The sequence below is a fragment of the Dromaius novaehollandiae genome, chromosome Z (genome assembly GCF_036370855.1).
Source record: "Dromaius novaehollandiae isolate bDroNov1 chromosome Z, bDroNov1.hap1, whole genome shotgun sequence".
NCBI lineage: Eukaryota > Metazoa > Chordata > Aves > Casuariiformes > Dromaiidae > Dromaius > Dromaius novaehollandiae.
The window spans coordinates 49401421-49426619 of NC_088132.1; the positions used below are offsets into that span (position 1 = coordinate 49401421).

At 38.8% G+C, this 25199-nt stretch overlaps 1 protein-coding gene across 4 annotated transcripts in view; it reads left to right on the forward strand.

Moving 5' to 3' along the window:
• Nucleotides 1–25199, forward strand: part of LOC135324697 (multiple C2 and transmembrane domain-containing protein 1) — a 286852-nt gene that overhangs the window by 257628 nt on the left and 4025 nt on the right. For all 4 annotated transcript variants that reach the window (XM_064501475.1, XM_064501478.1, XM_064501477.1 and 1 more), the window contains 2 exons: nucleotides 18765–18874; nucleotides 22092–22201. In XM_064501475.1, the coding sequence (XP_064357545.1) occupies nucleotides 18765–18874; nucleotides 22092–22201 (220 nt within the window). The remainder of the gene's footprint in view (nucleotides 1–18764; nucleotides 18875–22091; nucleotides 22202–25199) is intronic.

Sequence of the window (25199 nt, forward strand, 5' to 3'; positions counted from 1 at the left end):
ACCCTCTCTGCAAATTCAATCATGCAGTGACTTCCTAGCCAACAGATCGAGGAAGGGCACCTCACGCTGTTGAAGCCTCCCCCAAAAATTCTATGAGAAACTGTCCAGTAGCTCGTAGTCCAGGTGAGCAAGGCCGTGCCTACCGATGTGGTCACACTCCTGCAGCCCTTTCTTGAGAGAGAAATAGGGAAAGTTCAGCGTATCTGTATCTCGAAATTACGGTTCTGTAAAAGAGGTTTCATATATACTCAGTCACCACAGGTAAGTATAATCTGTTGGATATTGAAGAAATATCATTTGCTAAAAGCATGTCGGAATTAAAATGCAAGGAAAGGTAAAACATTCTGTAAGATTTGTTGTGGTATGTAGAACGTAGCCTGGTATTTCTTCAGATAACCAAATCAGAGTAAATCTAAAAAGTAGAGGAGGGTTTTTGGAATTTTTTAAAATTTTTCCTACCAATACAATATTTATTTTTTATTGTCAGAACAGTGGAAGAAACCTCATTACCCCCATCCCAAATCTTAAGATTTTTGCTGTGCAATTCATGTGTTGATGCCAGTGATTCAGGTCCTCAAATAGGATATTGAATTATCTTTTTTTTCTTTTAAAATTTGATAGGAAAAAAAAAGCTTTAGTATTGTGCTTTTAGATCATAAACAAATGGAAGTACATCAATGTCACAGCAAAGTTTTACAGGTATTTTTCTTCATTCTCATTTTAATACTAAATATGAACATTTTAATGTGTGATTTCAGTTTGATTGTTAACATTCGTAAGTCTTCTCATGTGTCCAGAACTCAAATGGTGAAAGAAAGGTCTTTCTCTTCTGTCTCTTTTCCTTAAACATTTCTTCTGCTGCCTATTTCCAATGCATTGGCTAGGCAGAGTTCCAAACCCCAGGAGATAGTAAGTCTATGAATGGTGTCATTTGTCAAAAATATTAATAGTTCTAGGAAATTACAGTTTGATAAGGAGCAGCACGGTTGACTTTTATTTAAGCAAGTACAAGGGGAGTGAGTCAGAGGAAAAAGGCTGGCAAAGGGAGAAAGGAAAAAAGAAAGAAAATGGCTGTATACTTTGTGTTTCCCTTAGATATGTGGGGACAATCAATGAAATCCCAAGCAAATTTCCTGCAGGACTCTGCATTTCTAGAGCATTTCAGCTGTATAGATATAATTTGGATAAACTCTATCTGTAAGACAATAAACACACAGCAACTTGGAATTTGTGGCCAAGTACATAGAATTCAGTACATTAGAGATTATTTTTCACCCCACAAAATACATTAAAATTCAGAAAACCGAAGTGATATATGTTAATTCACAGTTCTTCTGGGTGGAGAAGAATTCAGAAATACCCTGTGTCTGTGTAGGTCCATGAGATGCTACTTCAAAATCCAAGGTTAAAACAAACCTATAGTGAAAACGGAGAAGAAGAATTTGACCAAACTAGATGATATAGTCGATTGGAGCTTTCTATGGGAAGAGGTAAGGAGAGCAGAAAGGGGATAAATTAAGCAGCACAGAGGGACAAATTAAAGGGCACAAAGGGAATAAAAAGAGATTTCTACAAATTTAACAATGATTAAAAAAAAAAAAAGTCAGAGAAACAATATATACCCCTACTATATGAGGAGGGAAATTAAATTAATTATTTGAAATCAACCTGATATTGGACATCCTTTAAAAATGTTTTCAGGAACAGAAAATGGGAAAAAATAGCAGTTACAAAGGAGACATGATACATTTCTAGAGACTGTTTTGAGGAAATAGTGATGCTTAGACTAGTAAGGGAATTATCCAACAATCTTACTGTTCTACTGACATTTATTTTTCAAAACTCATGGCAAAATAAGAAAGTGCTGAAAGAACTGAGAAAAACATACTGTACTTCCCATTTTCAGAAATGAAGAGGAGATTATTCCTGGTAATTACTTTTTCTTTTTTTTTTTTCTCTTCCCTCTTTTGTCCTTGGTCAAATAATACACCGGACTTGAAGAGAAAGAAAAGTGGCCAAACATGTAGGATTATTCCCATGTTCAGGTACAGAAACTCACAGGGCTCCACGATGAGGGCTCTATAGATTTTGATGCAAATACAGTGAGATTTTGGGGAACCCTTGGGATGTTTGATATAAATGAGCACTGTATATTGTGTGTGCTGCCCAAAGTAAAATGCACTTACTTATTTAAAAGCCTCAAAATATTTGCAGATAATGAGGTTTACCATGCCTGTCGTCACTATTACAATTCAAATCTACATGCATGCTTCCATATGAAAACACCTGATGACTATTTTTAAACAAAATGGTCCCAAGAATCAGTATTAGGTGTTGGAAACCTAAAAAATGCTTTCTCATTCAATTTTGTTTTCCTATATTCATTACTCCGCTCTCTTACAGATTGTTTCTGTACTTACTGTCAGCTTCCCCGTAAGACAAAAAGAGTTAGAGGAATTAGTTTACATTCACACTTTCAACCTGAAAAACATCCAGAAAATGTAATGCTCTCCTTAAAGAAATTATTTTAAAAAATAAAATCAAATTGCCTGCAGTCAAGGGGATTTTACCCTACATAAAAAGAGATGTCACCATGGTGTTACTAAAATATTCCTTCTCCCCCCATAAGAGGCACCTAAGCTATAGTTGGTGAGTTGGGGGGCGGCTGTCTGTCCGTCCCCCACCATGGGCACTTGCTGCTCAAGTGCCCTGTGTGGGAGAGCAGAGTTTGGGATAAATGCTAGGCTGGTTCCCGGAGGCTGTTTACAAGGAAGAGATTTGTAATGGCTTCCAGGGAATCAAAAAGGGTGTATTTTCTCAAGGATATAACTAAACAGAAATCCTGTTAGAATTATGCTCTTGCAATATACCACTTTGCTTTTCCTTCGTCTGCTGTTGAGCTCAGTCAAGGATGCAGAGCACTCCAACACGCCTCCTCCACCTTGACATCTTTAGCATCACTCTTTCCCTTTAGAGATGGCAATACCTTGCAGACTTTTTATACATTCCTGGGCACTATCAATATCATTCTTCAGAGCTGTATCCTAACAAAAGCATATAAGGAGAATTGTGTTTTGCAGAAGCTTAGCCAGAGCCCTCTATATGCTAGATAGATTACCTTCTCTTGGTACTTTCAAATGTTTTTGTACTTGGGAAATCTTTCTTTTCTTCCTTCTCCCTCCTCATCTCATGTACAATTCTTCCTACCTTTACGCTTTAGGAGGAAACTGGAACTGTGATTAGATATACTAAATTACCTGTACTAAAAACTATATATAATTTGCAGTTAAGTCATCCCTGTCGTTTTACAGATTTAGATTTCTCTTTAAACCACTTAAATTGCAGCTGATTTTTTTTATATTTTTATTGAAAGTAACATTCATAGTAACAATGAGGAAAATTGAATGTGTGAATGAAATTAAAACATATTGCTTCCTAATAATATTCCAAATGAGTAATTCGGGTCTTTCCTTTAATAATACAAATCCTTCCTAATTAAGATACTTCTGTTTTGATCCATAATTTTAGATAAGATGGGGAGGGGAAAGCTCAATACAACAGCTCCGAAGTGATAATATCACTGGAATCAGCCAAGAGACTATGCCGCATAAGCAGAAAATAAAAAAAAGTTAGAAAGAAATGAACATACGGAAGGGTGGGTTAAATAATAGCTTCTTGCCATGGTACAGATCTCAGCTGCTTTGGAGCTGGGACTGCATGTAATGACACAGTCCTCTACACAGGGGTGTCCTGATACTGCGAGGGGTTTTGAGGCATTTGCAGTATACCCCTAAGAGTGCAACATGGCAACAGCTAGGAAAGGTAGAGTCCCCCTGTGAAATGTCTATTAAAAAAAGAAAAGGCAAGAAGGTCAGCTACTGTTTCATACTAATTTTCTGAGAAATGGTGCCCGTTTTCCTCTCGTTTAACGAGGCTCGCTTTGTTATCTCGTGTGCTCAAAGATGACTGTTAGCTCACTATCCAGTGTGCTTTTGCTGTCTTCACCCAGCTGCTGTGATGTAGCTAACTGCATTTCTGCCCCCTGCTCTAAGGTGAGCTCCTTCTCGGAGGCTGCTGGTGCCACCCGGCTCTGCTGTGACAGCCCCCCTCCCTTTCCTAGAACAAACAACAAAAAAAGTCTTAATAACGATGGTTGTTATTATTAATTATTGATATTATTAATATTATTACTTATTAATATTAATGCTCGCACGAATCGAGCGCTTGATCCCCCTGCCTGCGGTGGGGCGCGGTGGCGGATGAAGCCCATGAAGGGCCCGTTGGGCGGTGCCGGCTGCGGTTGCCAAGGGCACTTCCTCGCATCCCCTTCGCATGAGCATAGCGCCGTGCGGGGATTTCCCAGGTGCTTCCAGGTACCGCAGACCAGCGCTTTGCTCCCTACCCGCTTCTGTAGTCTGCGCTCCGGTGTTTTTGAATAAGCCTTGTTAGCAAATTCCCTCCCTTTCTCTCTCCCGTAACACTACATTAGTATTTTCTACTGCATACATTAATATTTTCCACTGCGCAGGAATCAAAAGCACTAAAGTCAATACAAAGGGAATGAAATTTCTGGGCCGAGGCAATGATTTCGCTGAGGTGATACAGTATGATGCCATGTGGGAGCTGTAAGCTCAGGACTAGTGGCTTCTCCAAAGCTTGGAGTCATTGTGAAAGTAAAGCTCGATGCCTTAGGATGAAAAAAAATTGTTACTAAATTTTGAGGCATTGACTGGAAGGAACTGATTTTTTAAGCTCTTCCATCATATAAACAAATATAAATAAAATCCAAATAATCATAATCAAAAAAATCATATGAATAATATCCAAAACAAAAAAAATGCTATCATATTTTTGTATATAACATGGGGGTTCTTAGGAGAGGTGATTTTTGGTTTGAAAATGAGTGGAAGATATTCTGATCTCCTTCCCCCTAGCCCCTCAAGAATGGTGAATAATCTCGTAAGTGTTTTATTTTCATACATAATATTGTACAACCATAATCAAAATGGTACTAAAATAAATAAATATAGTCAATACAGTCTATTTCAAAGCATGAATTTGCGGACTTTAAGAGAAGGAAACAAAATAGCTCTTAGGATACAACTTTCAGTGTAAGCGATTGATTAATGAGCATGTCATTCGTTCTCTTAACCCCAGTTTCCTTAATTGAAAAAAACAGATAAAATTAACCATTTATTCTGCTGGGGTGGGAATGGTTATCCAAAAACTTTTCAAGTTTTTTCCTACTAGAAGAAATCAGTGCCAGAGCTGGAAGATATTTATATGACCATCTTTATTTAGCAAGTCTACTGGAAGTTCTGATTTCTCTGTGTGGAGAATTTGAAAGAGGAGACTTGGTGGTTCCATGATTCTCTCTGTTGATTTCTTGTTTTCTTACTGCTCCTCTGACCCTGATTCCTTTTGACAAATATGCAAATATTTCAAGTAATAAAGAGCAAAGCTTTTCAGCTTATGTATGTGTTACATACTTTCAGGGTAACTTATTTTGGCTGGAGACTCTTTTTTGTTTTACTTCCCTGACAGATTTTAACTGTGTCATATTTTTATCTCAGATGAAGGATGGTTTTTACACCCACTCTTTTGATATCTATTTCGCAGGGAAATGTCCATATATGTGCTTAATACTGCTATTAATTTTATTAATCTGTTCATATTAATGCTGTTTGGGCAGTGAGTTCCACAAATGAGTTTTGCATTGCATGAAAGAGAGAATTTACTTGTATCAGTTTTACCTCTGCTGCCTTTTCAAGTTCATGCAATGTTTCACATACTGCCGTATGAGAATAATTAGGAGTCCCAATTTACTTTCTCTAAACCATTCGTTATTTTGAATATCTTGATTATGTTCATTCATCTTCTGTGTAAATTAAAATGTCCCAGTGCTTTCTGTTCTTCATTGTCTTATTTTTTTCCTGCACAGTTTTCATAATTTCAACAGCTTCCATCTGCATTTTTTTCTGGATCTGCTTTTTTACCTTTATTTTTTAACTTGAATTCAGTATTTCAGCTGAAGGTGTCTCATTAGGTTATAATGGCATTAAGTAAAGTTAACCTACTAGTGTTAGTTGTTCATCTAACCTTGTTATAGTCTTCAGAAAATTGTCATCCCCTCCTTAAGTAATTCTGACACACATAAATTTTGTCATTTCAGCCTTACTTCTTTTTGATGTGGATTAATAAATATATTAAATAACATCAGTTCTAGTACCAAATTTTATGATAGTTCACTATTAATCTTTTGAAATATATGTGCTGTTTTACCTCTTTCTCCTGACTTAGGAGTTATTTTAATACCCTTTTTCTTTTAGGGACTTCATAAAAGATTTCTTTAAGAACAATGTAAATTATCATTTGCTTTTACAACATTGATTGGGCTGTCTTTATATTCTAAAAAGTTTCAATAATTTTAGTCATCAATAATTGAAATTTCTAGATAACCCCACATATGGGACCAGGAACATTTAAAAACAAGCTACATGAGGGCCTTGGACTTAAGCCTTACTTCTAATTTTTTGCACATGTATGCATTGTGGAAGAGCTTGGGGAGGTTCCCATAGGGGTTGTGACAGAGGATCTGCTTCAAATCAGAGTGTTAGTAAAAGACGTTATAGAACAAATCAACAAAATGAACAATAACAAATTCTCAGGGCTGGATGGTGTTTGCCCGGAAGCTCTAACGGAGCTTGCGGTGAAATAGCTGAATTACTGACTGTGGGGCGGAGGCTTAACGCTTGTGTAGGTTCAAAATGAGACTTGACAGACTCATAGAAGAAAAATCCATTGAGAGTTATTACAAATAAGGAACTGCCCTTTTGCTCTGGATACTTTTGAACCACAGTTTTCTGAAGGCTTGAAAGATGCTCTGGGAAGTCTCAGTATGTCTTTGACCTCTGCTTGCACTTTTCTCTCAGTCTCTGCTGTTGACCCCTCTCGCTGTTTCAGGAGTGTGGGCATTTCCCCATCTGATCCCCTGTACGAATAGTCCTTGCATGCATTTACTAGCAAACAACTTTAGTAGAAGTCTGAGTATTTCTAAATGTCTGTATTACGCATTCTGGCCCTTCACAATATTTTAACCCAGTGCAGTTGCTTTCTGTAGTCTATTGCTAACTGATATGCCACAAAGTCTAAATATCTCAGTGTTTGTGTTTAATCTCAAACTATCAGGCTAAAATAGTGTAGATCTTTTTTCTAGAGGAATAGCACCTGCTCTCCTCCTTGTTTTCTTTGGAAAAAGGTTAAATACAGTATATCCTCCCGACCGGTTGTTTCAGTGATGATAAAAATTTCACAAACCTTCTTCCTGTTTACTTAGTATTGCTGCGCCCTAGATATGACAATGTGTGCAGATCCAGGAGAAATAATGAAATCTATGGAAAGCAGACACACAGAGGAGAGAAAAGACATTGTATGATGGCAGCTTTATTCCCTGCTGTTGTTGGACTGTATATGGGTAGCGAGTTTGCAACCAAGCCTGAAAAGCATTTAAACTTTATTTACTAGGCAATAAATAATACAAAAAGTGTGTGCTGAAAGTTGAAGATGAGAGCTGTCATTGAATTCTTGCACTCTGGCTGGTGGTGGTTTCTTTTGTGAGTGTCACAAAAATGAGCGATGAGTTTTGGAAGAAACACAGTTTTTTTAATATGGAGGACTAATCTGTCTTCTCTACTGAAAAAGCCTATGGGAATAAAACAGGTTATTCTAAATAGATCGCATCTTGTTAGAGATCATGCACTATGTAGCACCATCAATTAGATGGCAACAGCAGAACTGGAGAAACAGGAGGCAGCACAGCACTCTGGCATCCACCAACAGCTGGTTCCAACAAACCTTTGAAGCTGATGTCATCCTACATGGATCTCTGGCATTTGCAAAGGCTTTTGTGAAAATGTCAGGAAAGGATCAGGGATTTAGGGAGGGAAAGATGCTCTGTCTTTGTACAATACCCTGTTTTCTATCCTGAAGATAGCCCTATGTTCAAAAGGGTCTGCTTCCAACAGTGCATCATGCTTTGAATGCCAACTCTTTCTTCCTGCCTTTCAAGTGCCAAATGCTGTTGATTGCCCTTTTTGCCCATTAGTACAGTCATGTCTCATCCATTCCTTTTCCTAATGCTCAAGATCCACTCCAAAGCGCTAAGCTACAATGATTTGTTAGTTTGCTGTCAAGCCCTTCAGTCCCTGCAGGTTTCATAGCCCTCGTCTTCTAGCATTTGTGTATCTGTGGGTCTTGGTACTTCTGAGTTTTCAGATGACAGTGTGCAAGTTAGGAGATGATGAGAAAAAGTAGAGTGGGGAAATGCATGTGACATGGTGACTGGATAAAGTTGTTTGTTTCATTAGAAAGGCAGATAAACTCCATGAAACACCTATTCTTCATCTTCTGTAAATTAGATATCTCAGCTGGCTTGTTTCTTCTTTGCTTGCAGGATTTAATATAAATAGTATCATCTCTGATCCAGTATATTTTCTATGTCATAAGCAGTCAATGGTCAAGTTAATATTGCCTAAAGAATGGTTTAAAAAAAAAATTGTTTCCTGCCATTTATTTTTTCAGTTATCATTCCAACATTGCATTAATCATATGGATTTTGTGTTTAATTTTAACAGTAGTTTGCTTGCTTGTTTCCTTCCAAAATATCCCCACTCATTATTGCCTTTGAGCAACTCTTTCTTTCTTGTATTGTAGCCTGCAGTACAAATCCTGAACACCTCTTACAGAGTTTCAGTCAGAGTATATTTTACTGTGGTCCAGCATAAATATGTACTTTTTTCCTTCTGAGACATTAACTTGCTGGAGTGTATTTAAAATGAATGTAGAACAGACTATTGTAATGGTTAGACATCAAGATAATATTGTTACAAATTGCCCTACATTGTGATTTTGCATATTCATGGACCCAGAGCATCTTTGCTAGGTGGCCTAGATTTAGATCTGGTCCAAAATTTCAGGACTTCCTAATGAATAAGGAGGGACTTCTTTTTCCTTAACATTTCAATGAGATAAACAGATACAATGAAAATCAGCAGTGGAGCCTTTTCAAGCTTTTCTCTGGATTCTTTCTCTCAAGAGACCATAGACAGAGTTCTTGGTTCGTGTGTCGCTCCTTGCCCGCTGTACCCCAGAATATTTGTGGTGACATTTTCCAGGTGCTGCTTTTTTTCTTCCTTTTTGTATTGCTTTGCCTCAAATGTCAAATTGTTTTTGTAAGAATGTTTTTTTTTAAAAAGCTGAGCTTGAACTTTTATCCAGAGGAATTATAGAAAAAAGCAATATGTTTGAAAAGCTTTCTTCAATACATTAATATTTGATATATTCCTTGAATAATTGTAGGTACCATTTGAAATGTGTATATATCCACATTATCTTTAGAACATTACTTAATCTTTCTTGCTCTAGAAACGATAGGATTTCTTGTGAGCTGACATGATCGTAGCATTATGCTTTTTGGCTTTTGAGCATTTGTGGGTCTCTTTTCCATCATCTCATGCATTACTTTGGGATTCAATCCCAAACCGTTTCCACGATGATTTTCTTTAAACACAAGACTCTCATGAATAAAGCTGTCCAGATCTCTCATCTTACTCTTTTCATCTTGCTTGCTATAGATTCGCACTTTGAATGAAAGGTTTCAGATAACCTACAGTTGTAAGCTTAGCTAGGAATTAGGCCTACTTTTTTTTTTCTTCCAGATCAAATACTGTAAGCAGGGAATTTTGCTTAATCACTGAGTACTTGAAAGCAATTTAGTATTTCACATTTTAGGATTAGATCTTTAACTGGTATAAATCATCTGGGTTTTCTTGACCTCAGGATAGCATGCAGCAGCTGAGATTCTTGCTTGTTGTTTTCAAGTCTTGCTCTTTACAAATAATGTCCCCAAGAAAACAGTTTCGTTTTCCTTTTTTCATAACAATTTGTCATTGCATTAAATCACTGGAATCTGAAGTGGCCAAAAATGTTTGGTTGATTGTCCCAAAAGAGCATCGTTTGGGCAGCAAATACCAATGGTGAAGGCATGTCTAGGTTCCCCTGCTCAGCAGTCTGTCTGAACAGGCCCGAGTAATTTGATATTAAAACTGTGTATATGTGTTTGGGTATGAGAATTTCAGGGGAAGTAATCTAATCTCTTTTGATTTTTGTGAACCAAAAACATCAGGAGTCCAGCACACAACCATATGAATTTTGAAATACAGAATTGTTTGTGTGTGTTTGCTCTAACCATGCTGTTAATAGCAGTGAGCATAAGAGAAAACCATCAGAGCAATAGCATCGATTAAAAAGGAGCTGGAATTCTTAGCCTGCTCAGCCAAAGGAGGGAAGGAGCAAACTCACTTAGCAATATTTAGTAATATGCAGCTTACATGTCTAACCCAAGGTAATGGAGGAAGACAATGTTCCTCTTCTTGAGAAGAATGGAGGAAGACTGACACTGTTAGAGAATAGTTCATGATAACTGGAAGATGGAAATCTAAGGCTGGATTGCTAAATCATATTTTAGATCAGTGTTCATCTCCCTTTTCTTTGCTGTGCTTCAGCTATCTGTTGTGGTGACATCTTTTAGGTTATCCTCTCTTAGTCCTGCTTTGGAGATGCAGATCTTTTGGCAGCAGAAGCACTTATAGCAAATATCTCTCAAGCTTGCCAGGTTTAGCCAGTAACTTAGTGTAGAACCGTTATCTCTGTTTAGGTGAATGACTTATATATGAATTATAAGATCATGATATCCTGTCAACACAGGACTGAGAAACTTCCAGAGACAGTAAAGTAAATCTAAAAGCATACTTTGGCTCTGAGATAGTGTTCTAACTCTGTATAGAGGTGATCTTGAATAGTTAGCTTTTATCCTCTGCCCAAGAGCATAGTTGTCATCATAATGTTTTCAAAGAGAAAATGAAAATTATGTTCTAGGGGCTACACTAAAACATCAAATTAACTTTTACATCTGCTACATTCAAGCCAATGTATTTCAGAACTGCAACTGAAATTTTAAATGAGTGTAACTCCAGCAGAACGCCATAATCTTCTTTTTATACAGATCAGTGACAGCTGTATAGACAGTTATTGAAAGATAATTTTTGAGGTTACTTTAAACATTCAAAACAGAGTAATTTATTATTTTGATGAGGCTCTCATGTTGGTAAAGAGTAAACAATAAAAAATGTGTGGGTCGGATTTAGATAAGCATCTCAAAGTTCAGATGTTTCATTAACCACAGTCCTTCAGCATTCCCTTTCTGTGTTCTCCAGCTTTTTCCCTTTTTCCCCTACCTGAACTGAAAATCTTTACAGTAGCCTCTATATCTTCTTTTCACCCTACGTTCTTTCCAGGCTCTGGCACAGCAGGGTTATTCTTAGAGAAAATAACTCTTTTTCCAAAAGAACTAGCAAGCATTCTTCTTGCCTTTTTTTTCATTATTTGAGCTTTGAGATTTTACTTTCAAATTTGTCTTCCCTCACATTAAGATCACAATAGATCAGAATTTGAAGAGTTGCATTAATGAACACACACATTAATGAATATTAATTGCAGTTTTGCATTCACCACAGATAGAGACCAATTATGGTCAATGTCTTGTCAGCAATTCATGAGTAAAGGCTGCCAGAACCACTGGAATTTACAAAGACGACTATAAAAACACAGCCAAAGTTTGTTAGTTGGTAGAACTACAGGAATGTGTTCTGACTAAATTAGCTATCCCAAACAACCACTGGGCGATACACCGGGATTTCTTCCTTAGCTCTTGTCAGGTGACATCGACAGGATTGAATGCAAGAGAAGTATAACTGGGGAGGTCGTAGAAGATCACTGTCTAGTTGAAAAGGAAAATGTATCAGGTAGATTCTCAATATCCCAGTCCTCAACCCCACAATGTCTTACATAAGTACTTAGTTCTTTAAGTTGCCTTCCAAAATAATGCCAAGAAAGGAATACCACCGTTTGGCAATGTTGTCTTTCTGCCCCTTAAAGTAGCACCATGAACAGACAAGAGTCCATCCTTTTTAGTAATATATTTGGCTTAGAGTATTTATGAAATTAACACCTCATAAATGTTTAGTATTAGCCAAAAATGTAGCATGCAATGAAAATTTACGTTTTTGTGGTCGTGTCCCATTCCCCCCCTCTAGATGGCTTTGCAGTGGAATGGCATGTCACACTATTAACTGGCACTATTGCATTCATGGGTTTTTTTATTGTATCTGGACTGCTGTCTTTACTGTATTAAAATGTGCAGTGAAAGCGAGATCAGGAAGAGACAGATTTAAATAGCATGGATAATACTATGGAATTTAGTAAGGAGAAAGAGAAAATTTTGCACTGGCAAAAAATCCTCACTTAAAGAATTGCCATTGAAGTGTTCTTTTTTTATCCCATACGGTTTATAATATTGTCTTTTTCCCTAGAACTATTACTGTTGTTTTTGACTTTTTTTTCTGAGTTTATATTTACGTTCTAGCACTGCAGTAGTTCATTACACACAAAAAGCCTAATTCGTTATATAGGTAGTCATGCCAAAAAGTCACAGAAGGTTCAAAATGATTTTTATCAACTCTCAGTGTATGTTTGAGGCAGAACAGATTGTTGTAATATTCATGCTCACAGGCATGGTGTCTTCATAAACAGTGAATCTTCAATGTTTTCATCCACGTGTTTATATGGTTTCTATTGTGCCTACTTTCTGCTGTTTTAAATATTGAATGCTCACTAGGCAATAACATTTTATTGCTTCTTTCTTTAATAATCATGACCATAAATATCATTTTCTCTCTACAGCGCTACTCTTGTAATAATTATGTGATGTTCTCCACATTTTAGAAATTCTCAGCCTGACACCCATTTGGGCATGACCAACTATTTTTAAACCTAGTCTATGTGCACTGCGCTGTGTGGTAAAATGTACGTGTAAAGACCTTCATTAGCAGGTAGACTTCAGAGATGAAATATTCAGCATTTGTAAACACAGCAGTCTTTTAAAAAGGCAGTCATTGAAGGGGCTGTACCAGGCAGTTTATGCAGAAGTAAAGTCCACAGTTTGAAGACTTGATTCTGATTATCTAATGTAACCCTAGGATTTGATGTCCAATGTTAAATCATGCCAGTCTGCTTTGACCGTTCATTTTCAGGATCGTGTAGGTACTATCCAGGCCTTGTTCAAGCTTGTGGGAGAAACATATTCTAGTGCCCGTCTCTCTGGCAGGTAGTCAGTCGCTGTTTAAAATGCCTAAAAGTCCAGAACCCAAAGAGTTACTAGCTGGCTTACGTGAAGGGTGGGTTATATAAATCATTATACTCTCTTTGAAAGCTTTTCACTATCTCCGCAAGAGTCTTCCCATACTAAGGAGTGACAGGAGTGAGCTGTTACAGGACTCCGCAAGTGGCAGTCTTCAAGAAGGACGAGCAGTTAAAACAACCCAACGCTCTTGGTTCATTACAGATGTAATGGAGGAGGCCACTTTTAGGTCACTCCGTATACCTCTCCTGGTCCTGTAGACAAATCAGCGAACCTCATGATCACACTTCCCAAGTCAGCTTGTATATAATATCATCATCATGGTTGTCTGACCCTTTTCCATTTCCCAGAGAAAATGGTAATATAATGAGTTACCTGTGTATCCATCACCAGGTCCGAAGGCCTTTTGTTGGGGGTTCAGAAGGACTGGAGGAGATGAAATCCCTCCAGAGCTGGCCTACTACTGGCTTACCGTCTTACTCTTAGTGACTTTCCCAGAAATCAGAGGTTAAAGTCTAGGAGGTAATTGGTGAGGCCATTAATCCCCAGTGACAGGTTTTTGAGCAGTAGCTAGACCACAGGATGGTATTTAACAGGAGCTGGCTGCTTGCCCTCCCGGAGAGATGTTAACGATTCCTGCCAGTAAAGGCTAACGCGTGCCCTCCCGACGCTTCTGGGTCTGCTTCACTGTCTCTGAGCGGAGGTCTCCCAAGGCGTGCGGCCGTGAGCCTGGCTGAGGGAGGCAGCGCCTGCTCCTTTCCGTAAGGGTGGCTGCGCTCTGCTTCTGAGCCTGCCCTGGCCGGCCGGTGCTCCGAAGAGGGATGCAGAAACTCCCCGCATGAGGAAACAGGCTCCAGAGCTAGCATGAATTCATAATAAAAGGGCTGCTATGCGGGGTCTGGAGGGTCCTGCTTTAATACATTAGTTGACATAATCTGCTACGGCTTCCTCACTGAAGTGTTCTTCTGTTCTACTAATAGAGATTTATGGGTTTGTTACAGAAGGTCAAAAGAGCGATTCCTCACTGGTAGCTGTGGGCCCATTTTTACGTAGCCACAGGTAGTCCAGTGTGACACAAGGAACGAACAGCGCATACGTCTTCATTGCGGCTGAGTGGCAGGGCCATAACAATTTCTTACCGCATACCTGGTGAATATTGTGCCCTGCCGGCGACAGCTAAGCATCCTTTCTTTCTCTGTGCCTACCACAAGTTCGTCAGGCTTTGTCTCAGTCACTTCTAGTTGTACAGAAGTGCTCTATCATACTTGCTTAGGAGACGAAGGATATTTTTGGAAGATCCATCTGGAGTCTCTATCTTTCCCAGACAGTATCTCCTAAAACTCAAAAATTACTTCTATTCTTGGCAAAACTCTGCTATGATTTGTGTTTTTATGGTGTGTGCCTTTATCTCCAGCTTACCGGTTATTAATGGGAGAGTTATCTACCACAAGGTATTCAGAGCTTTATGTTCTGTACTAAAAAATAGCACTTTTCATTTAAAGCTCTTTCTTTTCACTAGTCTAATTCCAGTAACTTTAGCAAAGTTTACTTTTGAATCTGGCTTATTTATTCTTTTGCTTTCCCCTTTCCCTATTTTATCATGCTCTCACAAGCATAGCTCACTGAATAAAGGGACAATATGGGTTATATTCTGGTTTTCCTTTGAACTAGATCCACACAGTCTAAGGGCAAGTCATTTATTTTATTTTGCCTTGTTTTCCTCAAATGTAAAATACAGTTATGGCTGAAAATCAGTATACAACAGTAAAGTATTATTACTGGCCAAGCAGTATATCAAACTGTAGTCTACAGTTTACTGTGAAGTAGGAGGAGACGACGATCTTAGTCTTTACTTTGGATTCATTCCCTTTTGTAAGTCAGATTATCAACAGCAATTTGACATTGCTTTTGCAGTTTATGCAAACATCTTGCTTTTCAGATACCTTAAGCCTCCTGCAAACAAACAAATCATGGAAATTAAATAGTAATGAAACTGTTGTTAGCTTTGTATGATAAATTTTATCTACTATTTAAATGGCAGTTATTTCCAGAAACTTGGCAATTGTAGCTGTACAAATGATGAAATTAATTCCAGTCACAGCCCATCTTTCTTTGGAAAGGAAATACCGGTAGTGTTTGAAAAATGGATTATTAAGAACCTTGGTTCACTCAAGGTGGCTCATATGTTGTATTTGCTAACACAGCATCTTGCTGGAAGAAAATAAGTGCAGCTTTTCCCTAGCCCAGATTATTTTCTCCACAAATCTTTGGAGCAGGAAATAAAAAACAGCTAATGGCTTGTGGGGCATGTGGAATTAGTTTAAGCAAAGCCGAACCCTGATCCTTCTGACGGCCTCCTCTTTCCTGTGCTGTTTTGTCTATGCCTGCTTCAGAATATGTCAACAAATTTCTTTAAGCTCAGAAGGTGCGGGGGGGGGGGGGGGGGGGGGGCTGGAAATAATGATGCTCTCTCTGTTTCTTTTTCTCTTTCTCTCTCTCTCTTCTCTCTCTCTCTTTTTTTTTTTTTTTAAGAGAATGATTTAAAACAGATGTATTTTCAAAAAAGGTACAAGTTTGTCTTGTAAAATATTTGTAAAGAAAAATAGCCTCAGGGCCTCTTAAAGTAATCCCCGTTGAGTTCTGGAGATGTCACAAAGGGTACTGTTTTTGTTACATTGATACAATTCTTTTCTCACACAATTTAATTATAAATCAAGATAGCTTTACAGGGATGGCAGATCTGTGAATCTAAGCTGAAGAGATGAAAGTTGCATGTATTACAAAAGCAGAAAAATATTTGTGATTTCTGTATGGCTTACAGTTGCTCACTACTAATACATTAAAAAACAGATTCTTTTCATGTTTGCTGGAAGTATGTGTTTTACATGAGTGGATAGAGCCAGTCTCTCTTTCCTGGCGGTTTTGTAGTAGTATGAATAGTTAAACATAAATGAAACACACTGGATGTGTACGGAACCACCTAAGAAATTGTCTACTGTAGGATGATAATGCTATCATTGCCAAGGCTTCAAGAATGAAAGAAATATTAAGAAATAACTTCAAAAGTGACTCAGTGATGCTATACAAGGTTGGATATAGTTGGTTTCAGTGGTTGTGGTTAAGGTCATCTACAAAAACAAAAACATTTTTTGGAGATATAAATAATTATTAATCTTAGCTAAGAACATAAGGTTTTTTATGTTCCCTGAGAAACTGTGAATGTTTTGCTATCTCTGAAGTGTTTGGTTTTTAAAATTACGCCAAGTTACTGGAAATAGTTTCTCCCTCTCTCTCTCCCCCTCCCTTTCTCCCCCCCCCATCAATTGTTTATTTATAGCCAATCTGTCTTTTGTAGCAGCTAAATGCTTTTAACATCTTCAGAAGACATCTTGACAATATAGTTGCAGAACCAGTATCACTAGAATACCTTTGGATGATTAAATGATATTTTCCTTACCCAGGCTGGTTTATAAAGAAAGCAAAAATGACAATAAAATATGTGAACCAGTGTTCTGTCTGCTAATAAAGTATTGAACATCAGGACAAAAAAAGAGGAGTGAAGTGCAATATAAGCCAGTTTCTTAGGTGTGGGGTTTTGGGGTCAATTACAGAGACTGTTGCAGTATGTGGTTTGTAATAGCAAAATGTTAAACAATTTTTTTATCAAATATTTTGCTGCTCTTTGCTAATCTTGCGTTATTTTTCTTTCTGTTTCTAATTTTGAGAAAACACCAACCAAATTCAAACTAGGCAGGATAATATTGGCACCAATCCATTGGAAATGTTGAGTATAAACTTCTGACTTGCACGTAATCTGAGAAAAACTGAGAGAAATTGTCATTTTTGTCTGTGGTGATGCCTGATTTTCAACCCGTCGAACACAGCGTTTCTTTGAGAGCGCTTTTGGCTCTGTGTGGATTTGATGCTACAGACTGATTGGGTTAGGAGGCTAATGGAAAGCTTTGGGGAAAAGGGAAGAGACTGTCAGTGGGACAGGGCCCAGCAGTGGCAGGGTCTGTGCAGTGTGTTTGTGTCCCTGGCCAGCACCATGATGGTTTCCTCTGTTCCGCTGATGGACACTTCTTCTGGGAGGCCAAGTCAGCTGGAGCTGGCAGAAAGGAGGAGAAGATTTACTGATAGCAAATCTATCAAAGACTCCTGAAAAGATCTAAATGAGGGCGATTCCTATTTTTCAAGGCCAACTGGTCACTCGATTTCTGAAAAACACTTTTTAAAACTGAACAAAGCATCTTCATATTTAACAAAAATGAAATTATGGTTAGACTTTTACATTACCATACATTGATGGCTTTGTGAATAAAAGTCCAAGAGCGTACAGAAGCCTGGATAAATAAGGAGATAATGAAACGCCTTCATACACTGCCACCTCTCCTGCATCTTTCAGTTCTTCTGTGGCTCACGTTTGTAAGCTTTTAGAACCGCAGACTGTACTAAGCATATTGTAACGAAGTTGGAGTTGCATCTCTCATATGTTTCATGCATACTGCCACTTGAATATTAATGAGAAAAAGGAGAGAGAGCGCGCGAGTGCGTGTTCATTGGCCAAGTTGAATGGTAGAATAGAATGATTATAGAGGGCACGGGTATGTCTGATAACTTAAAGACATATTTAGCAGCTTGTCTGCAGCTGAGTGATGCACTCAGGTTTGTCTGGGGCGAATGCCACCTGCCATGCTGCACGTGTGCGAGGGGTGGCCTAATGCCGCGCTGCTAACGGGTGGTAGAATAACAGAGGCACGTGGGGCGTGCTAACACACTGGCAGTGGTGCTGTGTGCGTAATGGATACCTTAAACAATGTATAAAATAGTGGCGTGAGTATGATATGAACAGCTAAATACGCATCTATCTTTTCTGAGCTAGGCGGCATACCTCTGATAATCCACATTGAGCAGAAGAGCAGCACACCTTCATATCGTGCCAAGATGAATGCATTTGGCATTTCCTACTTAATCCCAACCTTTGGGCCCAGTGGAGGCTGACAGAGTAGGGGAGGTGGAAATCTCAAATAGAGGCATAGCAAGCAAAGGGAATCTTGCCCATAGGAGCTGAAGTGTTTCTGGTTTCTTACTCTCAGTGCTTCCAGAGGTGCATTTATCTTCTTGGTACCTACCTCAGCTCAAGAAAGGTCATCCTGAAAAAACGAGGTTCTTGTATCTTTTGACTCATCACTTGAAAGTGTGCACAACATATGTGGTTGGCACCTTCAACATCATTATAAACTAGAGAGCTGAATTATAGAAATACATATTTAGAAACTAATGTAATGACAAATAAATTTGTATGGTGCTAAATCTATATGCTAAGCTGTATTTATTTTCAATATGCACTGTTTAAAGAGCAAGAAAATAATACCTGAATGCCAGTTTTTAATAATGACTTGTAAATATATCTATAATGTGCAATTTTAAAACTTAACTGATAGATACATAGCATATTTGCTATGATCAGAATTTTTTTTTATGCAATGACTACTATTTTTTTCTTTAGGACAGTGAGAAAAAAGGATTTATGAATAAACTTTATGCCATCCAGGAGGTGTGCGTCAGCGTCCAGAATGTCCTTGACGAAGTGGCTTCCTTTGGAGAAAGGATAAAGAAGTAAGTGCTGACACACTGGTGCTGGTTAGCACTCTGATACTGTTCATATTTTTTCCAAGCTCAGGTGCAAAGTGTTAGACAACTTTTTTTTTGGCAAGGGACTCTAATTTTGGATGATTCATTGCTAAAGCTCATCATTATTTACTTTGCTTTATGCAGGCCCTGAGTTTTGTGAAAGTCCTGTCATATTAATTTTGGAATTTAGAAATGTAGTAATCAGGGAGAAAAAAGTCAGAACTGAGGCTTTGAAGTAAAAAAGATGACAATCTTGTTGTGAGGCATAGCAGTACTTATTTAAAAGTAATTAAAAAAGTGAAGTTTTGATAAAGGCAACAAGCAGAGTTGCATAAGGGTTTCAGATTTTAAGGATATATGTACGTTCTGTTGCCAGAAATGTTTTATTCACGTAAGTTAACAAAACTTTTCCTCAAAGCTTATATATACTATGTAATGCCTAATATGTGGTATATATGAATTACCAAAAAAATCTAAACCTTAAGCAAGAGAAGTTATGAGCTTTACAGTATATATGAGGAAGCATCTGTGAGGCCTAGGACAGGAAGTTTGGTGTATTTTTGGCATGGTCAGTGAACAGTAATTTAAAGTTTATCATTTGAGATCCAAAAGGTTCCAGAAAGATTCTCTCAGCTGAGAAACAGGGACAGAATTTACTTGGCTTTCTGCCATCCGAAAGCCGAGTGCAAAGCCTCTCAAGATGAAAAGTTGGGAGCACTGAATTCGCAACCTCCTTTCCTCTGCGGCAGAAAGGGAAGGCAAAAAGGTGACCTGGAAGCCATATCGAGTTAGAGCAGCTTCACAAGAGTCTTTGCTGTAAAGTTTCTTTTGAGGCACTCAGCATATCTTAAAGGAAAGTTAAAGCAGTGTGTTCCCGCTTGTTTCAACTATTATCTATAAACATAAGGCAATTGTCTTCTCCACTGCTTGGTGCTATGTATAGCAAATTGGTATTCCATTTTTATGCGTTTGTAGGCTGTGCTAAAGGTATGGCCCCAAAATAAATATTTTCTGTTGGAAGTGAATTTTAGGAAATTGATACGTTGGCTAGAGGTCAACCTACAGGAAATATGAGGATAATCTCTCAACCCATTCTGCCATTTTTTTGTTTGTTTTTTGTTTTTTAATCTGTCAGCAATGGAAAGCGCATCAGAATCAGGATAAAGAGAAAGTTGCCATTTATGCGTTTAAGGGCAAAGGCCCTGATAGGAAAACCTGGGAAAATGTTCCCTGGGGGACACTTCCAGACAGGCCTTATTCACAGCAACAGAGGCAGGCATAAGCGCATTATAGTGCGTGAGTTTTCAAACCAAGCAAGACGAGCCTCTCTGTGAACCAAGTCTTTTATCAACAGGCTGTTCAAGGAAGTCTTCTTGATGGTTAAGTTCCTTTAGTTGTGCCTTTTGAAAGTAGAGTTTGTTCTGTTATGTGCAGGATAAGAGTGATACGATTTTTTAAACAAAGTGAGACTGAATCTTCCTATAAATCTCTGTAATTTGTTCCTAAAACTATAATGGGAAACCTGTACTGAGTGCTGTGCTAACACAGCACAGAAGGAGGTTTGCTAAGTGAGGAGCCAGTGTTCCCACACATGGTGTGTCTGTGATCCATTGCATAAAGCCGAGTCACAGGAACACGAGCAGACCCTCAACCTTCTGTTCAGCCCAAATGCACGCAGAAGAAGGGAAAAGAGCAGGTGTCCCCTTAGGAGAAAGGGAGTGATCCTGCACCAAGTGACACTAACATAATGTTCACTCTGGAGGCATGTCAAAATTGCCAGAGAGGAAAAAAAGACAAATAAATATAGGAAGCCAGAGCTCATTATGAAAAATATGGCCAGCAATTCAGATAATTGCAATTATTCAGCCAGAGAAGCCAAAATAATTTAACCAATGTGACTGGGTATGTAGCTAATAGTAATACCTTAAAAGGTATCATCAGGCTGTTTAGAGCCAAACCCACATTTTCCTTCTGGATAAATGTCATGCAAAACCTTTGACATGGTAGTGCCTTTATGGAATAATCCCATTTAACCAAGCGCCCTTTAACCAAAGTTCCCATGGGATATACATAAATTGGCCATCTGACCTGTTTCTCTTCCCTGCATGCAGAGGTTGGGAACCACAGTGTAGCTGCTTCAAGACTCATTAGCTTGCACTTTCTCTTTGCCCATACCTCAACCTCTGCAAAATGAGGGGATCAGCAGATTTTTATCACACTGTAGAATTTGGCACCCTTATTAACAACGTTTTAATCTGGGACCTTGCTGGAAAGCCGGGGCCTTGAAACTCCGATGGGATCCCAGAAGTTCTCTTTTCCTTTGTCCATGAAGACATAATCTTTATTTATTTTAATTTCATCTACAATGATGCAGTTTTTCTTCCCTTTATCTGTCATGTACTCGATGTTATGCCACTCCCTCCTTTTGTCCCTTCCTTCCTTTTTCTCCTTCTTTCTTTTGCCACCCGAAGTGCGGGGTTTTTTTTAATTTTGTCCCCCCGCTTTTTCCCCTCTCTTCAGGAGTGATTGATCTGTCCCCATCTTTTCTCTAACTCCCTTCTTGTGAGGATGAGTTTCCAGGTTTGGATACGCACACACTTGCCTTTTGCTGCTTGTACCCCCTGTGACAAGCACCCCTTTCTTGCTGGGGAGTGCAAAACCAAAAGGAAGGTCTCTGTTCAGCCTTTAGCTGCTTGCTTTGTGGTGCAGGTAGAGCAGGGAGGGTATCGAACAGAAACCCTTAGAAGGGCTGTTCTAACCCCAACATCCTGCCTGTACCTGGCTGGGGGGAAGGTGGATTGAAGATGGAGATCTGGGTTGCCTGTACAAGTAAATTTGGAGAGAAAGGAAATGTATGTGTTTTGTCTGACACTGAAATTGCGGGGAGTCTCTGAAGCATCCAAGACAGCGAGTAGTGCTTCCTGTGGTAGATCTGCACAGCTGGGCCGGGGAGAGGTGCCAGTCAGCGGTGAGTGGGTAAAGCAAAGGCCTGTTTTTGTTCTCCCCTGGGAATGCGTTCAAACCCAAGTTCTCCCTGGTATTCAGCATCTGTATATTCATGCATGATTTCAGTTGGTTCTCCCTGGTGAAGACTGGTAGTTCCACCCTTTCACAAAGTTGTAAGCCCGCCTGCCCATTATTTGTTCCTTTATTGGTTCTTTTGGGTGACCAGTGTTCTGACTTATATTAATTTTTCACTTAGTACATTCAACTGGACTGTCCCATTCTTAAGCTGGCTGGCAATTGTTGCCCTCTCTGTGTTCACAATCATCCTGTATTTCATTCCACTGAGATACATTGTCCTTGTCTGGGGTAAGTAAAGCCTTTTTTAACTGTCTGTGCCACTTAGAAAAAAAATGTTTTTTAAGGGATGAGTTATACTGTCAGTGCTTTTCTGTATTTATGGTCATGAAGCTGCTCCATGATGGAAACAGACAGGTTAGTTAAAAATCACAACTGTGTAAAGATTTAAGCCCACCTGCAAAATGCATTTTTCTTGGCTGGCATTCTAGACTTCATCATACTATAAACATGGAGCCGTGAGGATTCTTCATATATCAAAGTGTAGCTTTGTCTAGATATTACTCTGATTTATTCTCACCACTTATACACAAACAGAGGCATTTCAATCTATATAGTGCATTTAGGACAATACGCCTTTTTAACGGCAGTACTTTATCTTTTGAAAGTGTATGTGAACATAGCAACAAGAAACCTGTTTAAAGGGTCACCTTTAGTCTGACAGAAAGGTATATGTGGTATTTGGCCAGCTGATAATGAACAGAAACTGGGGGAGCTGGGGGGGAGGGGGGCAGTGTTGTGACTGGGCTAAGTTCTTACCAGTTATCCTTGTATTTATTCCTTACACTGAGTTTAAACAGCTACTGTTAGCACATCTGTTGTAAATAATGCTCTAAGTTTTCATTTGTTCATTTTTAATACAGTTCTGCATCACTAGCAGCTGTACCCTTATTCAGTAGTGTAAACCTGTGAAGAGAACTGTCTCAGTTGAATCTGTGGCTAGAGTTTCTTTCTGAAGACAAGAATAATAATCATTTCTTTGAAAAACCTTTGAATGTGAGAGACAACATAAATTCATTGAACTGACTCTGGACAACATGTCTTTTAGATATAACTCAGTAACTCAGTTCTTACTGAATCTTTACAAATAAATGTAACAGAATATACAAAGTGGGGAAAGATAATAAGGAGAATTTGGCCAAAAAAATAAATCTGTAGAACTAAAGAAGCAAATGTATGGGCTTAGTGTCTTTTTTTGTCTCATTTATTTGCCACATACCCTTTATCCCTAAGGTGCAACACAACCCCTTAGATTGTTCCCAAAATTGCATTCTTCGCATACACAACATGGTAGGCCTTTTGTTTTACTGGTTTGACTTATTTGGTCTATGTCCTTTTTCTAGTCATTTTTGCACAGACTTGGCATCTTGGACACTTGGCTTCATACATCCTGGTTTCATGCAAGATCTGGAGCTTATAATACCTTTCCAAGACCCTCAAAACTATAGAATCAGCACTGTTGTTTGAAAGGTTTTATTAAAAGACACTTAGCCCTACAATACCATGGGAGGTATTAGACTTCCCACGAGAGTGTAAGTTCAAGTCTCTGTTTCAGGTAGGGCAGAGCCTGGACTTCTAAACTCTAGTCCACACCTCCCAGACCATGGATCAATAGCATATTCACTAAGTATTTTAGATGCATCTTGCATATGCTCATGCCTGCGGTCTCTCTCATGTGCTCTCTCTGTATTTCCCCCCCCCCCCCCCTTGCAAGCCATCTAGCTAGTCATTGATATGACTTCAAGTGCCTTTGTTCATAAGACGGTCTATCTCCACATTTTTCTCCTGCACTTCAGTTTAGGTGACTTCTTGCTCAGCTGGTGTCTAGGGTTCCCTTCTTTAACCTGTTTCTCCTTCCATGTTGTGTTGGAAAACGGACACATACTGCATAGGTGAGGTTCCACCACCGGTGGAATCCGAACCTCCTTAGGGATGAAATGCGTTAACACGGAGCAGTACAATGTCATGTGTAGCTTTGAGCCACTCTCCCTTCAGCCTAGGAAACTGCTTTGAAAATGTAACATTCCAAACACATAGGTACCTGTTTTCTCCATTATTTTATGTTACTAGCCTCCCTAGGGTATATTCATGTCTTCATCCTGTTCACGTATCCTGCATTTGAAAGCAAATGATATCTGTTGTTTAACTTTCATCCGTAGGAAACTTTGAGCTGTTCTCTAGCAGTGTCTGCCCATTTAGCTCTTTGGGAAGGCAAATGGTTTTTTATGAAAATTCCTCCATGCTATGACTGGTCTTATGTAAAGCTGTCTGTCTTCTGTACCTCCATAGGGACTGCTTCCTTCAGCCCGCTATTGCAACAGACTCTTGGTTCTTTCCCTCCCAACCCTGTTTCTCCCTGGGTAGACTATTGGTCCTTGAACTTATACTGCATTGACCACAACGGAGTAGGAAAAATCTCCCTGCTCTAATCTCATTTGCAACAGTGTAGAGTCCTGATAACTGCTATAGCTGTATGTAGAAAGCAGTATTGAGAAAAAATTTTAATCTGAAAAATTTCAAGCTTTTAGAAAAGACCTAATCCCCTTGTGATCTTTTACTTCTCCCGTAGTCTCCCCTCTCATCAGTTCTCCTGTACTTTTGTCTTGAGCCCTGACCTGGATGTATTCATGCATTTATTTTCATGTGATAACTGGTTGCCTTCTTTATGAGTAGGGAAGGGATAAGGTGAGGCCATATCAACTCTTCTTGAATTCACCAGTGGCTGGTCTGGTGGCCATGTTCAGTAAACAGTGTGGTAGACATTTTGTTTCTTAGTAACTTGATGATGTGAAGAATCTTCTTAAACAAGTGTGTTTGGATCTCAAATATTGTTTCTCAATACTCATTGTTTAATCACTGGATCAAAGGTTGGTAGCCATCTCCTATCCTGACAGAACAGCTGAGAATCATTCTCTGGGAGACCAGGGATGTTACCAAGACTGCTGAAGCTTCATGTCCTTTCTACAACTTTCTGAAAGACCTAGGCACCAAAGACTTTTTGGAACATATAATGAATTATCTCATCTCTGACACAGGCTTGATAAGTTGCACAGAACAGCAACTACATATTTTCAAATGTTGTGCCAGCTTTCTCCTGTTCATGCGAGAATCTGCATGATTTGTAGCATTCCTGGTCATGTTTTAGACCTGTGTTTCCATAGCGTGCACACTAGGTTTTGTCATGAAAAGTGTATGAATCTGAGCTGGTGTGTAATGATACGAAAATAAG